This window comes from Symphalangus syndactylus, chromosome 10 (assembly GCF_028878055.3).
Source record: "Symphalangus syndactylus isolate Jambi chromosome 10, NHGRI_mSymSyn1-v2.1_pri, whole genome shotgun sequence".
Classification (NCBI taxonomy): Eukaryota; Metazoa; Chordata; class Mammalia; order Primates; family Hylobatidae; genus Symphalangus; species Symphalangus syndactylus.
In genome coordinates this window covers 48,351,915-48,366,395 of record NC_072432.2, presented here as the reverse complement: position 1 = coordinate 48,366,395, position 14,481 = coordinate 48,351,915, and the positions used below count along the sequence as shown (strand labels likewise).

Genomic DNA, 14,481 nt, shown 5'->3' with positions numbered 1-14,481 from the left:
ACACAGAGACCAGACACACACTGGGTGCTTCTTGGATAGCTGTTGAATGATTTGTGAAAACCAGATAGCAGTGGTGAGGGTTTTTATGCAAGTGAAAAACAAATGAACTTCTCAAGGTGCCATATCTGAGTTGTGGCTTTGATCTGGTTTTGAATTATTTTGTTCCTATGAAGTACAGGCCTTTGTAATAAAAATCCACCATACACAAAATCCCCTGGACTTAAGAATATCTTCACAAGTTATAAGAATTGAAACTGCTTAGAAGAAACAATTGCTTGTACTCAGCCAGTCATCCTCAGCTGCATGAGATGAGTCTCAAAACGGGGGTGGAGAGTGTCTACCTCCTCCAGAAAAGGTTTTTAGAGCAAAATCAAAGAGACTGCCTCTTCTCCACCAAAAATTATTTGTCTTAAGATGGGGACAAGAAACCTGGCACCCAGGGATAAGGACACAGACATGCTCTCTCATTTTAAGCTGAAGCTGAACTGTCTTGTCCTAAAAACATATGCCCAGACTCTAGAAAAGCTCTCTTAGACAGACTGCTAATTTCTCCATTTCTGTCACTTAAGAGGATTTTAGGGACATATAACTTTGAGAATTCCATTCTGCAGCTTTCAGAGGTAATACAATCCAATACTCATTGCAGGCTTATGGTGTACCCGGCACTTTTCTAAACACTCTACTTGTTATAGCTTGTTTAATTGAGGTAAGTATTCTTATCATTCTCCATTTGGGAGATTTGAGAGAGAGGCAAAGTATGTGCCTTAAGATGACACAGTTGGTAAGCAGGAAAGCAGAACTTTAACATCAGCCATAAAACCCTGAGACTATTGTTTTAATGTGTTTAATAAATGCCCCACTAAGAAACCAGAGCAAATTAAAAGTATACTGTGTCCTATTAATTTGATACAGGCAGAAGAAATCTAAAAACAATAAAGATCTGATATTTAAGAAGAACTCTATTTTAAGTAGTTGTAGGACATATGCTTAAACTGAGTGAACTTTTTATGAACTTTTCATCAGCGATTGTTTTTTAATTGTTGTTTTTCTCCTGTGTCTGTGACTGAATAAATGGCCTCTGTTCACTGGAATACTTCACATGCTTCCTCTCTCAGTTGTAGGTGTGTTTATTTCTATTCAGACACCAAAGGCCTATGGGTATCTGCAAATTAACAGTTTCATTTGCTTTTATGTTCCATCATTGTGAAGCAGCACAGGAAATTAACATATCTGTAACCATGCCCTTATTATATAATATGAAAGTGTAAATTAAAACATGCCGTGTTCATTAAACTGAGATAAAACCACATTTTGAAAATAAAGTTTAGTAAGTAGATACTTAGTATCGCATTTGTGATACTAAGCTTATGACTTGCTTTTAATATTGGGATGGCAAATAAATTTGGAAGCTAATGTATGGAGTACAACAATAGCGAAAAGCATGGGCTTTGATGTTAGACATGGCTATGCATCCGAATTACTAGGTCTTTGATCAAGGGCAAGTTATTAAACTTCTCAAAATGCGTATATCACTAGTTACTGTGAAAATTAAAAGAGACAGTGCATGTAAAAGCCATAATCCTGTGCCTGGCCCATCTTTAGAGCTCAAAATATGTCAGCGATTATAAGGATTTGTTACCAAGTCAGAGTAAACTCTGTAGTTTAAAATACTATGTTTCTTTGATTAAATGACACACATTTTTTCACATATTTTTCGTTTCTGATATTAAGATGCATTTTTAAAATTAGTGTGTATATTCCCCTTCCTGTCTCCTCAAGCCTTTTCAAAAATATCATTAAAACCACTATGTATCTTATTGTTGGATATTAGATTCAAGAACATATCGGAATAGTAATTATGTTGTATTTGATTCAGTGGCTGAGATTGAAGGGCAACTAACCAACAGAGGAGAAGATGTTATTGATTGTTCTAAAGATTTATCCTCCAAAGCTTTCCTTTACCCTATCTTGTTACATCTTTTTTAAACAATGCTAATTGTGTCCCTTGTACATATTCTTATTCAACTCTTCAGCAAACATCTTCTATGTGACCAACATTCTGAGAGGTGCTGGAGATGCAGGGAAGAGTAAGATGCTATCTTTGACCTGCAGTATCTTGAAGCTAGTTGGGGTAACAAACCATTAAGACATTCAGCAGCATAGCTGTTGTCTGCAGAAGCAGATGGGGATCCAAGGGTTGGAAATAATACAGAGGAGAGATGGATTCATTTGAAGAGTTCTCTTGTTGCAATGCTTAATGTGATTAAAGTGCCTAGCCACTAGTAAATGACAGTTTTCTAATTTTACACATCATGTAATCCCCTTGGTCTTGAAGATATTGATGGTGTCAATCACTTGAATGCAGTGACATTAATAATTTCTTAGATAAAAGGTATACTGTTCCCAATCATAAATTCCCTGCCTCCCAGACTCTCTATGAGCCTCACATGGATAAGTGGAGGGAAGGACCTGCTGACCTAAGAATACCCCTAGTGTCAAAGAAGTAAATGGTCAAGTAAGGTTGTCCTAAGAAGCCATGTTACCCCTTCTGCTGGTGAGCACAGAGCCCAGGTGTAAAATCTTTTTTTTTTTTTTGAGACAGAGTCTCTCGCTCTATCACCCAGGCTGGAGTGCAGTGGTGCAATCTCGGCTCACCACAACCTCCACCTGCCGGGTTCAAGCGATTCCCCTGTCTCGGCCTCCCGAGCAGCTGGGACTACAAGCACATGCCACTACGCCTGGCTAATTTTTTGTATTTTTAGTAGAGACGGGGTTTCACCGTGTTAGCCAGGATGGTCTCGATCTGACCTCGTGATCTGCCTGCTTCGGCCTCCCACAGTGCTGGGATTACAGGTGTGAGCCACCGTGCCTGGTTGCAGAATCTTTACCTAGGTTACTCTTGTCTGTGTGGGTAAGAATCTTGACATCTGAAGAGTTCATTGAATAAAAATTTTTATTGAATATTCTTCTAACAAAATCTGAAAAAAGTACAGAGCTATTTTTGAAACGGATGAGAATTTATGGTAATTTAGCTAGTTCATTGTATGTATCCTGTTTTCAGTTATCATTGCTACCGAATTATTTATCTTTAGGTGTATAAATTATAGTCAAGATGCTTACAATTGATTAAGGAAGAATGATTTTAAAACACAGAGCAAAATAAGTTATTTTAAATACAGAAGTCTATTCTCCTCCATGAATAACTGGCATTCTGTTTCTATTGTATAATAGGTTGAAATATGTGTTTTTGTCATTACCAGTGTTTCCACAGGATAAGACTGAAGTCACAAGCATTTAATATTTGCTGAAAGCACTTAAACAGAAAAAATATTGGCTAGTGAGATTAAGAATGAAATAAGGTAGACAAATAGCTGGCTGCAAAAGAGACCTTAAAAAGTTTCTCAGGCCGGGCGCAGTGGCTCACGCCTGTAATCCCAGCACTTTGGGAGGCCAAGGCGGGTGAATCACAAGGTCAGGAGTTCGAGATCAGCCTGGCCAAGATGGTGAAACCCCATCTCTACTAAAAAAATAAAAAATTAGCGCGTGGTGGCAGGTGCCTGTAGTCCAGGCTATTCAGGAGGCTGAGGCAGGAGAATTCCTTGAACCTGGGAGGCGGAGGTTGCAGTGAGCTGAGATCATGCCACTGAACTCTAGCCTGGGCGACAGAGCGAGACTACATCTCAAAAAATAAAAAAAAATAAAAAATAAAAGTTTCTCAGAGCCTGGCCAAAATGGCGAAACCCCATCTCTACTAAGAATACAAAAATTAGTGGGGTGTGGTGCCACGCACCTGTAATCTCAGCTACTCGAGAAGCTGAGGCAGGAGAATTGCTTGAACCCAGGAGGCAGAGGTAGGTTGCAGTGAGCCAAGATCACGCCACTGCATTCCGGCCTGGGCAATAGAGCAAGACTCTGTTTCAAAAAAAGAAAGTTTATCAGTCTATTGAGAATATACTTGATTTTTACAAGAAGAATCAATTGCTTTACAAAGTTATTTATCTAAAATGTGTGAATAAAAATGTATAACTATAAACATATCTATAAAACTGGTAAAGATCAAAAGCTCAGGTATCTTTAACTTTCTCTACTTCTACTATTCACAAAAATATTTGCTCAGAGACACAGAAACTCATCTTCAAGATTTATTTTTATCTGGGTGGAGTTACAGAGTTGCCTTGGTAATAGCAACTATCACCAAATTAAGTGTTAACAACACATTTTTAAACATTTCTAACATTTTAAAAATGCAGATGCCAAAGGAGAGCAACGTCAGGAGAGAATGTTGTAAGCTCCCTTTTCCCCACATTTACTTGACATTACAAGGTTTGTACTACTTTCAGAAATTTTCCAGTGTTTAAAAAATGCGTCTATTAACACACATATACACAGACCACTTCTTATTGAAGTAATCACCTTAAGAATTATGTAATGCAATGAAAACCACAATGGTTTTCCTACCATTGACTAAGAAAGCAAAGGACCTTTCTTCTGAAAGCGAGTAGGACCTCTTGCCTCCTGTCATTTGTGAATACAACTCTGTAGTCAGAACCAGAGCATTTCTGGCATTTGGTCTAGAATCATTCTGAAGGGCAAGCCTGGTGCTGTGTTGCTAAGCACAAACAATTTGGCATTTGGCTCCAAAAATATGCTCGAGATTAGTTCTTCCCTCAGCAACAGGCGCTCAGCCAAATAATTTTTAACCAACTCTCAGAGCCCAATATTGCTTGAGCTACTGAGATCCTATTTCAAGTTATTGCTATCAAGATATGGAGGAGAGTGAAATACTGACACTTGTGAGATCCCAAGACTTACACTAAATCCTTACAATTTCTGTCCTGAATTAAAAATTTTTAAAAAAAGAGATGAAAAGTGTGACATTTCCAAACCACGTAATTGGTTTCTTTCACCTTAAACTCCAAGTTAGAGAAGTATTTCGTTGTTGTTTGTTTTGTTTTAAAACTAGACTTGGTGGAATACAGAACATAAACATTTTAAACAAAATATTGAACTTCTAGAACAGTGGATCGCTTAAAATGAAAACCTTAAGACCTTCCTTAGACTGAGTTTTTTATTCTTTAAAAAAAAGTAAAAGGAAGTTGAATTTTATTTCTAAACGGTGCAGGACAAATGAATAAAACACATTTTGCCTCTGTCTTAAACAGTACAGATACACAATCTCTTTAACACTATGTAAAAATTCAGTCTTTCTTTGGTTTCCAAATAACAATGAAATGAAATATTTTCCTTTTATGTGTAATTAGTGCAGTTTAATTAAGAGTTATGGAGCATCTTTCCACCTCATGGTGTATCCATGTAGCTGAATTTCTTCAGCATTTGCTTTTTTAATCTGTATAAGGAGTAACTGTTCCATATCTTAGAAATCTTTGAAATTAGAAGTTGATCTAATAGCATCTCTAATGTAGTCTCTCCTTGAATTTTAATATAATAGATATGACCTGTTTTTAAAAGATGTAGTGTTTACTGGCATATAACAGTTGTGTTGAGAATTTTTCACTGAATAAAATATATTTCCCTTGAATTTTTGTTTTATGGTCATATCTCATAAGCCACCTCTGAATCAATGAACACTTGTATTGGTGGAGAAAACAAAGATCCTTCAGACAGACTTTCTGTGTGGTATGTTTTTTCTGTTTCTTTTCTAATAACATTAACTTACATTTTAAATTATTATAATCACTCTTTTCACAAATCATCAAATCATACTCAGATATTTAAAAATAAATTTTATTGTATATATTTACAGTAAACAACATGCTGTTATAAGATGAATGTATTAAGTGACAAAAATTAACACATCCATTATCTATCTCACATAGTTACCACTTTTTCCCCTGTGGCAAGGGCAGCTATAATCTACTCAATTAGCAAAAATCCTCAATACAATACACTATTACTAACTATAGTTGTCATCCTGCGTGTCAGCTTTTTAGTTTCTCCTACATATCTGCTACTTTGTATCCTTAGATCTACATCTCCCAGTCTCCTCCCTGCCACCTTACTCATGGTAACCACTGTGTGGACTGTGTTTTTTGTTTTGTTTTTTATTTTGGGACAGAGTTTCGCTCTTTTGCCCAGGCTGGAGTGAAGTGGCGCCATCTCGGCTCACTGTAATCTACGCCTCCTGAGTTCAAGTGATTCTCCTGTCTCAACTGCCCGAGTAGCTGGGATTACAGGCACCCACCACTACGCCCGGCTAATTTTTGTACTTTTAGTAGAAACAGGATTTCACCATGTTGGCCAGGCTGGTCTTGAACCCCTGACCTCAGGTGATTCACCCGCCTCGGCTTCCCAAAGGGCTAGGATTACAGGCATGAGCTACCATGTCCAGCCGGTAACCACTGTTTTATTCTAACTTTATATTTGATCTTTTTCTGTTTAGATTCCACATATAAGTGAGATTATGCAATTTTGTGTGTGAGTGTGTGTTGGACTTATTTCCCATAGCTTAATATCCTCCAGGTCCATGCACGCTGTGGCAAATGACAGGGTCTCCTCCTTTTTTAAGGCTGAATAATATTCCATTGTATATACATATACCACAGTTTCTTTTATCCATTCATCCACCAACACATACCTAGGTGGTTTCCATATCTTGGCTACTGTAAATAATGCTGCAATGAATATAGTAGTGCAGATATCTTTATGAGGTGATGATTTTATTTCCTTTGGGTACATACCCAGAAGAGGGCTTGCTGGGTCTTAGGTAATTCTAATTTTAATTTCTTTAGGAACCTCCGTACTATTGTCCATAAAGACTGCACCAATCTATATTTCCACCAACAATGTACAAGGGTTCCCTTTTCTCTGCACACTTATCAACACTTAAACTGAACATGTAGACTTTTTCTTTTCATTATTCTCTAAACAATATAGTATAAAAACTATTTACACAGACTTCACATTGTATTGGGCATTACCAGTAATCTAGAGATTATTTAAAGCAGCAGTCCCCAACCTTTCTGGCACCAGGGACTGGTTTTGTGGAAGAAATGTTTCCACAGACAGGGATGGTGAGGGGAAAGGGAATGGTTTTGGGATGATTCAAGCACATTACATTTATCATTAGATTCTCATAAGGAGCACACAACCTAGATCCCTCACATGTGCAGTTCACAATAGGGTTCGTGCTCCTATGACAATCTAATGCCACCACTGAGCTGACAGGAGGAGGAGCTCAGCTCTTGCTGTGCAGCCTGGTATCGAACAGCCTAACAGGCTATGGACCAGTACTGGTCATGGCCCTGGGGTTGGGGACCCCTGATTTAAAGTATATGAGAGGATGTGCATAGGTTATATACAAATACCAAGCCATTTTATAACAGGGGCTTAGGCATCTACAGATTTTAGTACCCAAGGGAGGTCCTGAAACCAATCCCCTATGGCTACTGAAGGACAACTGTGTATCAGTCATAACAGAAAAAAACAAAATCTGTTTTGTAAATAAAATTTTTTTCACTATTATTTCCATTTCACTCTGGAATTTAGTTAGAAATTAAGATTAACAAAATATTAATTGACTACAAAAATGTACCAGTACTAGCAGTACATACCAAAAACTAATACTAATATTCCAATAATATTAAATAATGATTGCATTTGTATTTCATCTGAGAGTGGCTTATGGTTCTTCCCCATAAGTGGCTGATTTATTGATGGCCATTTTTTCTTAACTACTGGTCTTTCTCACAATCACAGAAAACAATCCCTTATCATACAAATAAAAAAGTCATCTCACCATTCCTCTGTACCTTTTATCTTAACAGACTTGTGTTTTGAAATATTATTTATACTATTTTTTTATTTTTTGAGACCGGGTCTTTCTCTGTCACCCAGGCTGGAGTGCAGTGTGCGATCTTGGCTCACTGCAGCCTCAGCTTCCGGATTCAAGCAATTCTCCTGCTTCAGTTTCTTGAGTAGCTGGGATTACCAGCGCCCATCACCACACCCAGCTAATTTCTGTATTTTTAGTAGAGATGAGTTTCACCATGTTGGCCAGGCTCGTCTCTATCCCCTGTCCTCAAGTGATCCCTGCAACTTGGCCTCCAAAAGTGCTGGGATTATAGGCATGAGCCACCATGCCTGGCCTTGTTTATACTATATTAACTCTAATAATCACTATGCCACTTTCTGTTGTAATTCTTTAGGCACTTCTTCTTTGTATGTTTTTAATTAGCACGAAGTAATATAGTTATATATTTATGTTTAGATATATCTCCAAGTAACCAATATTCTACATGAAGTGATAAAGGATTTCTTTATCCCTGAAATTATGAAAAGTCTGCCTTGTTTTTTCTTTCTTGCATTGTGCTACAGCACACACACACACAGACACACGAATGCACACACATGCACACTGGGTTCTGCTAATTATCATTTCCTTAGTTCCAAATCATCCCCCAACCCCTAAGCCACCTGTGTCCATACCAGTCTTCCCACTGCCTACCAGCCCCATGTCAGATGACCTCCATCAGTAGTATCTCCATTTATGGTGTCTCGCTTTTCTGACACATCGTAACAAGTGAGGTGTTAAGACTAACAAGAGAAAGAAGGCATTATTCTTATCTGGCTAGAGAGAAAACAATCAGTAAATTGTCTTTTATTTAAGGGAAGAAGGCTTCACTCTACCATATTTTCAAGATATTCCAAAACTGCAACAGACCCTTTCAATTATTTTACTTTCATCTTTACCAAAAAGGCCAATTTTAGATTGAGGCAATGAAAACTCAGAAACTTTTTTGGAATGACCTTCAGATTTGAGATGACCACTGTTTCAACAATATTTCAGCTATAATTCTTACTCTATATTCATTTAGGGAAATTGGATTCTGAAAAATACAAATAGCTTCCTTTCTCCTGAGCTAGGACTGTATTTAGAAGGGAATAGATTGTAGATTTTATTCAAATTTGATGACATTTTCTTTTTTTGTGCTACTACACAGTAGCAATGTAGATTGAAGGCTTTTACATGTATTTTTAAAATTGCCATAGAGAATTATTTGTATTAATTGTAAATTTCCAAGGCTGCAAAAGCTAAATAGTAAAGCATATAATAATGGTAGCATTAATTTGAAAAAAAATTCCAACTAGCAAAACATGAGCTAGATGTAGATATCATATTCAAAAATCACAAAGCAGATTGCCAGCAAAAAATTGAACCAAGTTTTTCCCCTTCAGAACATTAGCTTTATTTTTTAAAAATTTCCTAATATTTAAATTGATTCACACATTTATAACTATATAAGGGTTTCCTTGTTTCATCAAATAAATAAGTATGAATGAGCAGAATGTTTTAGTATAAATGTTTACAAAGTTTATTCACACTCAGAACAAAGGAATAAGTAGGAAAAAAAAGAGCAAATAAAAACAAATGAATTCTTTTCCCCATCCCTCTCATTTGTCTCCAATCAGTTAAATCCTTTTGATGATATATCATAAGTAGCTTCATGCTTTAGTTCACATTGACGATATTCTTATATCTGCATCATTAATAATCAAAATGGTCTTTCTGTCTTTAGTTTTGCTGTCTCTAAGTCAGAGCTCAATAATTGTTGCTCTAAAATACAAATGTTAAGATGATTCTTCAGGAGCTTCTCATCACCTGTACTATAATGCTACTAGCATGAGAGCACCCACCTCGCCTTCTTATCTCAAGCCCTGCCCTGCGACTCTTTTACGTATGTCCCCTCTCTAATTCACCCTTAGACAGAGACAGAGAGGGCCACACATCCTGCCTTTTCCTGAATTAATACGTGCTTTTTTCCCCATGCTTTAGCACATGTGAATCCATTTGTCCAGTATGCCTTTGCTCACCTGTGTATAGGAAGAGCTACATATCAGATCAAAAGGAACATCAAAAGCGTCGCTTCTTACAGTCTCATGCCCGTTCCTCCAATTCTCCCCACTTCTGGATGCACTGTTTCTTATGAGCTTCCTTAAATATGCTGTGCCTTTTTGCTTTCTATGTATGGGCATCTCCAGTGCCAAAGTAAGAGGAGATTTCTGCAGAATTTCAGGAAGTTAACATCCTAGTGGCAGCTCTCAGACAATGGGAGACAGGAGCTAATGGCTGTTTCTTCGTTTTGCCCTTCAGGCTGATAATTCAGAAAACCGATCTGCACAATGCTTGAGAAGGTGCAGAGAATTAGAGCCCTCATTGCCCTCAATGCAGTATCTTTATATTGGCTTTTTCTCCTTATTCATCACATGCTCCTGTTTCCCGAGATTACCACCCACATACACTATTTGCACCCTACACTATATTTCAGGCTCTGCCTTCAGGATAATGAAACCAAGCTAAAGGGAAAATCCAACTTTTGTTTAAACTCATCCTGCTTCTGAGCTCCCAAGATCCCTGAACCTACTTCTCTTATAGAATTTATTATAGAAAGTTCTTTAAGCATCTTTAAGCATGAGATTTCTCTAGTTTATCTTTGAATCTCCACTGTCAATATAGTCTCTGGCCAATGAAAGCTGTTCAGTTAGTGTGTGGTGATTCAATACATGCACTCCTAATTCTCATTTATGAACATTTTGTTAAATCGTGGCCTATAGGAAATAGGCATGTAAAATGCACCTGTAAGTTTTATAGCACCTCGTACAGAGTGACAGCTCAAAACTATTTGTAGAATGAAAGAAAACAAAGGAAGTTGACTCACCAAAACAATACACATGGCCAAAGCCTGGAAAAAAGTAATAGTGTCCCAGTGTAACTTCTGGGAGGTGTGAGGAAGAAAGAAAAACAAGATTGGCATCTTTTCTCAGGCTTTAGACCAAGAGATATTAACTTGGAGAGGGGAAAGCATATAGTCTGAAGAGAAACAGGGCTAAGGAAGGTATCACTTTCTTTTACTATCTCTCAGACAGATTGCAATGCAATCCCAAGGCAGCACTGCACTGGACAAAGTACCAGGACTCTGACTATTCATATTTTTATTCTTTTTTTTTTTTTTTTTGAGACAGAGTCTCACTATGTCACCCAGGCTGGAGCGCAGTGGCACTATCTCGGCTCACTGCAACCTCTGCCTCCTGGGTTCAAGTGATTCTCCTGCCTCAGCCTCTCAAGTAGCTGGGAATACAGGCGCCTGCCACCACACCTGGATATTTTTTTTTGTATTTTTTTGTAATTTTTTTTTGTATTTTTAGTAGAGACAGGGTTTCACTATGCTGGCCCAGCTGGTCTTGAACTCCTGACCTTGTGATCCACCTGCCTTGGCTTCCCCCAAGTGCTGGGATTACAGGCATGAGCCACTGGGCCCGGCCCATATTTTTATTCTTAAAGAACCAGAACTATATGCATCTAGTGTTCCCCAAGATTTCTTCTTTGTCTTTTAACATTCCAGGAAAACAGATAATGAGTGTTTTGCTAGTTCATGCATAGTTCCATATCCTTTTGACCCTCTGTTTGCTGTAGCCAGCTTTGATTCTTTGAATTCATGGTCACCCTATACCATCTTCACTAATCCACCAATGAAAAGTTATGCAATTTATAACAATCAACTCAGGGTTTTCTAATGACAATCTTTATCAATGTTCTATAGGCTTGAAAATTAATTTAATAATTTATACTATTGTGCATAAAATATAATAAAAACTTTAACTTAATAATGAAATTCATGCATACTTTTACAACCTTATCAGTCATTCAGAAGTAAATGTGGACTTCAGTTTTGTGTGTAGGGGCTTACAGAAGCATGTTTTACTAAAGTTTGGAGAAAAGATCAGTATAAAAATATGAAATTATACCAATAGCATTATTAGAAATAGTTAAAAGACAAAGTTTAAGTATTTTCGTAATCATATCACTTTTTAAGTGACTGAACTACTAAAGAAACATTAAATTAATTCTAAAATATTGTTGTAAAATTTCTATGTATTTTGAGGAAAAATACTTTTATTCCATCATAAAATTTTCAACTTAGAGAAACAATTTGTTTACTTGAAAAATTATAACATTTTCAAGTAAAAACGGTTATACTGACAATTTATTAAAACATAGATAAAAGTTCTTCCCACACTTAGACACATGATTAGAAAAAAAAAAGGCAATAAGATTTTCATATAGAATTCTGGGGTTAAGTAGAACTCACATGCATTTGCTGGTCTAAGACGCAATGGAATTTGGAGGCAATGGGGCTGGATTCTATCAAATCAGCCACACGGAAGAGGTTATAACATGAGAATTTATATTTTTTCATTTTCTCAGCCCACATTTGAAATAACAATTTGCAAGAGTTTTGCTTTGCTCAATATTAGGCCTGATTAGCTAAAATGCTCAAATTTCCATTCAATCCTTAAAAACAGATCCACACTTAGTCATTCTTCACACCTCTCTCCCTCGCCCTCTCACACCCAAATTGTTAACTTTTTTCTCCAGTCTCACATTTATAGTCTGGTTCAGACTTCCGTGATCTCTCACTTGCTCTTGTGGTTAAATTTCTGAAGTGAAATTCCCATCTCTAATCTCTTCTCTTAATTCTATGCATGTCATCAGACTTGCAATTTTTTCTAAACCCAAATGCGATTTCACTAGTCCCCTGTTAAAAAACTGTCAATGCATCCACATTGCCCACTGGCTATAGAGTTCAAACTAGAGTCATTCACTACTTGGACAACCAGCTTCCCAGCTCCACCTCTGGGTATTCTTTCTCTTGCTTTCAGAATGGTGTTGAGGATATAAGGTGAATGCAACAGCCATTGCTCTCAGTGAGCTCATAGTCTAAGTGAGGAGACAGATGAGCAGATCATTATAAAACAAATTGGCAAGTGCAATGACAGAAGTGTGCAAAGGTGCTATGGGAACCAAGAAGAAGGATATATAACAAGCCGGGGAAGGAAGAGAAGATTCAGGGAGACTTACTGGAGGATGAAATGCCCTCAGAAAGTCTTGAAGTGTAGGTAACAGTTGGTTAAGAGAAGCAGAAAGAGGGAAAAGGAGACAGCAGCACAGGGTGCCAAAGTAAGAAAAGCCTGGGTAACACTGCCAAGAGAAATCTACAATTAAATGCAATTCCCATCAAAATACCACCAACATTCTTCACAGAACTAGAAAAAACAATCCTAAAATTCATATGGAACCGAAAAAGAGCCCACATAGCCAAAGCAAGATTAAGCAAAAAGAAAAATCTGGAGGCATCACATTACCTGCTTTCAAACTATACTATAAGGCCATAGTCACCAAAACAGCATGGCACTGGTATAAAAATAGGCACATAGACCAATAAAACAGAATAGAGAACCTAGAAATAAACCCAAATACTAACAGCCAACTGATCTTTGACAGTTGCTTTGACAAAGCAAATAAAAACGTAAAGTGGGGAAAGAACATTTGATGTATTTTATGGGTTACATAAGATCGATTAAGTGGAGATGGAAATTTCACAACTTTTGTATCTTGTAAACTATTTTTAAATATTAGAGGCAAAAAGACTAATATGGATAAATATTCCCAACAATTTGATATTTGATGTCCCAAACTATTGTGAGATTTGTTATAATAAAAAACAACAAACTACCCTGCTGATTTCCCATGAAGCTTAACCCTCCCTCACATTTCAGAACCAGCCTGGCTTAAGGCTCTACATACTTAAACAGCTTCAAATGCCTATCTGAGACAGCATTGTAATGGGTCTCTGCCCCTGTTTCTCTGTCCATAAGAGGTACTAATTCACTTCTCTTCAGTTGTTACACCTAGGACACAATAGACACCAAGTTACATTTCTGTTAAGTGCATCTTGGAAGTGCCTGAGAACTGATCACTGGGCACCTACCTTTTTACCTAAGTCTCTGTCAATGTTGGTCTGTTTACCTGTTAGTGATGGAGCCTGGTGCATAGAATTATCTCCTTGCCATCTGTGTCCCACAACACATATATAACCCCCTGCATGGCATATGAGGCCCTTTCCTGAGAAGGGTGCTTTTAAGCCAATATTCCAGACACCTAGTTCCCCTGCCCCAGGTGCCTCAGTTTTTACACCTAGGATGCTACTTTGAATCTTCTCCTCAATGACAAGTATCTGTACTCACTTAGTTTGGGTCCATCCCATGTTCCTGCGGGAACTGAAACCCGCCTACTCCTTGATGGCCTTCCAGGATGCTTCTCTGTACTATAGTGGACCTCCCTTCCTGCCTCACGGATGTCCGTGTGTGTGTGTGTGTGTGTGTGTGTGTGTGTGTGTGTGTGTTTGGTTTTTACTGGATTCCTGAGGAAGGCCTTCCACTGAACTTCATTTCATTCATGTACTTTGCTACCTGTTAGAAAATGTAAACTAATGTAAATGTAAACCTCTGGTGCCTCTAGTTTTACTGACTTATGCTATATAAATTTTGGTTCCTGGTTCTTTCTGCTACCCTGTTATGAGATGTATTACCCTAAGCCAAGCCCAAACACTAAGATAACAAGTGCTAAAGATGACGAATATTCTGAAGAGTTTTCAGGACACACAGAATTGTTTGTGGCCAGCA

The 14,481-nt window shown here is 37.6% G+C and overlaps 1 protein-coding gene across 2 annotated transcripts in view; it reads right to left on the bottom strand.

Moving 5' to 3' along the window:
- The window catches only part of SNCA (synuclein alpha), a 115,676-nt gene that overhangs the window by 38,692 nt on the left and 62,503 nt on the right, over positions 1 to 14,481 (bottom strand). The window contains exon 1 of one of the 2 annotated variants that reach the window (XM_055297008.2): positions 9,832 to 10,008. The exons of the other annotated variant lie outside the window; for it this stretch is intronic. Within the exon in view, the coding sequence (XP_055152983.2) occupies positions 9,832 to 9,993 (162 nt within the window). The 5' untranslated portion in view covers positions 9,994 to 10,008. Of the gene's footprint in view, positions 1 to 9,831; positions 10,009 to 14,481 lie in introns of those variants that run through there. 2 annotated transcript variants of the gene reach the window in all.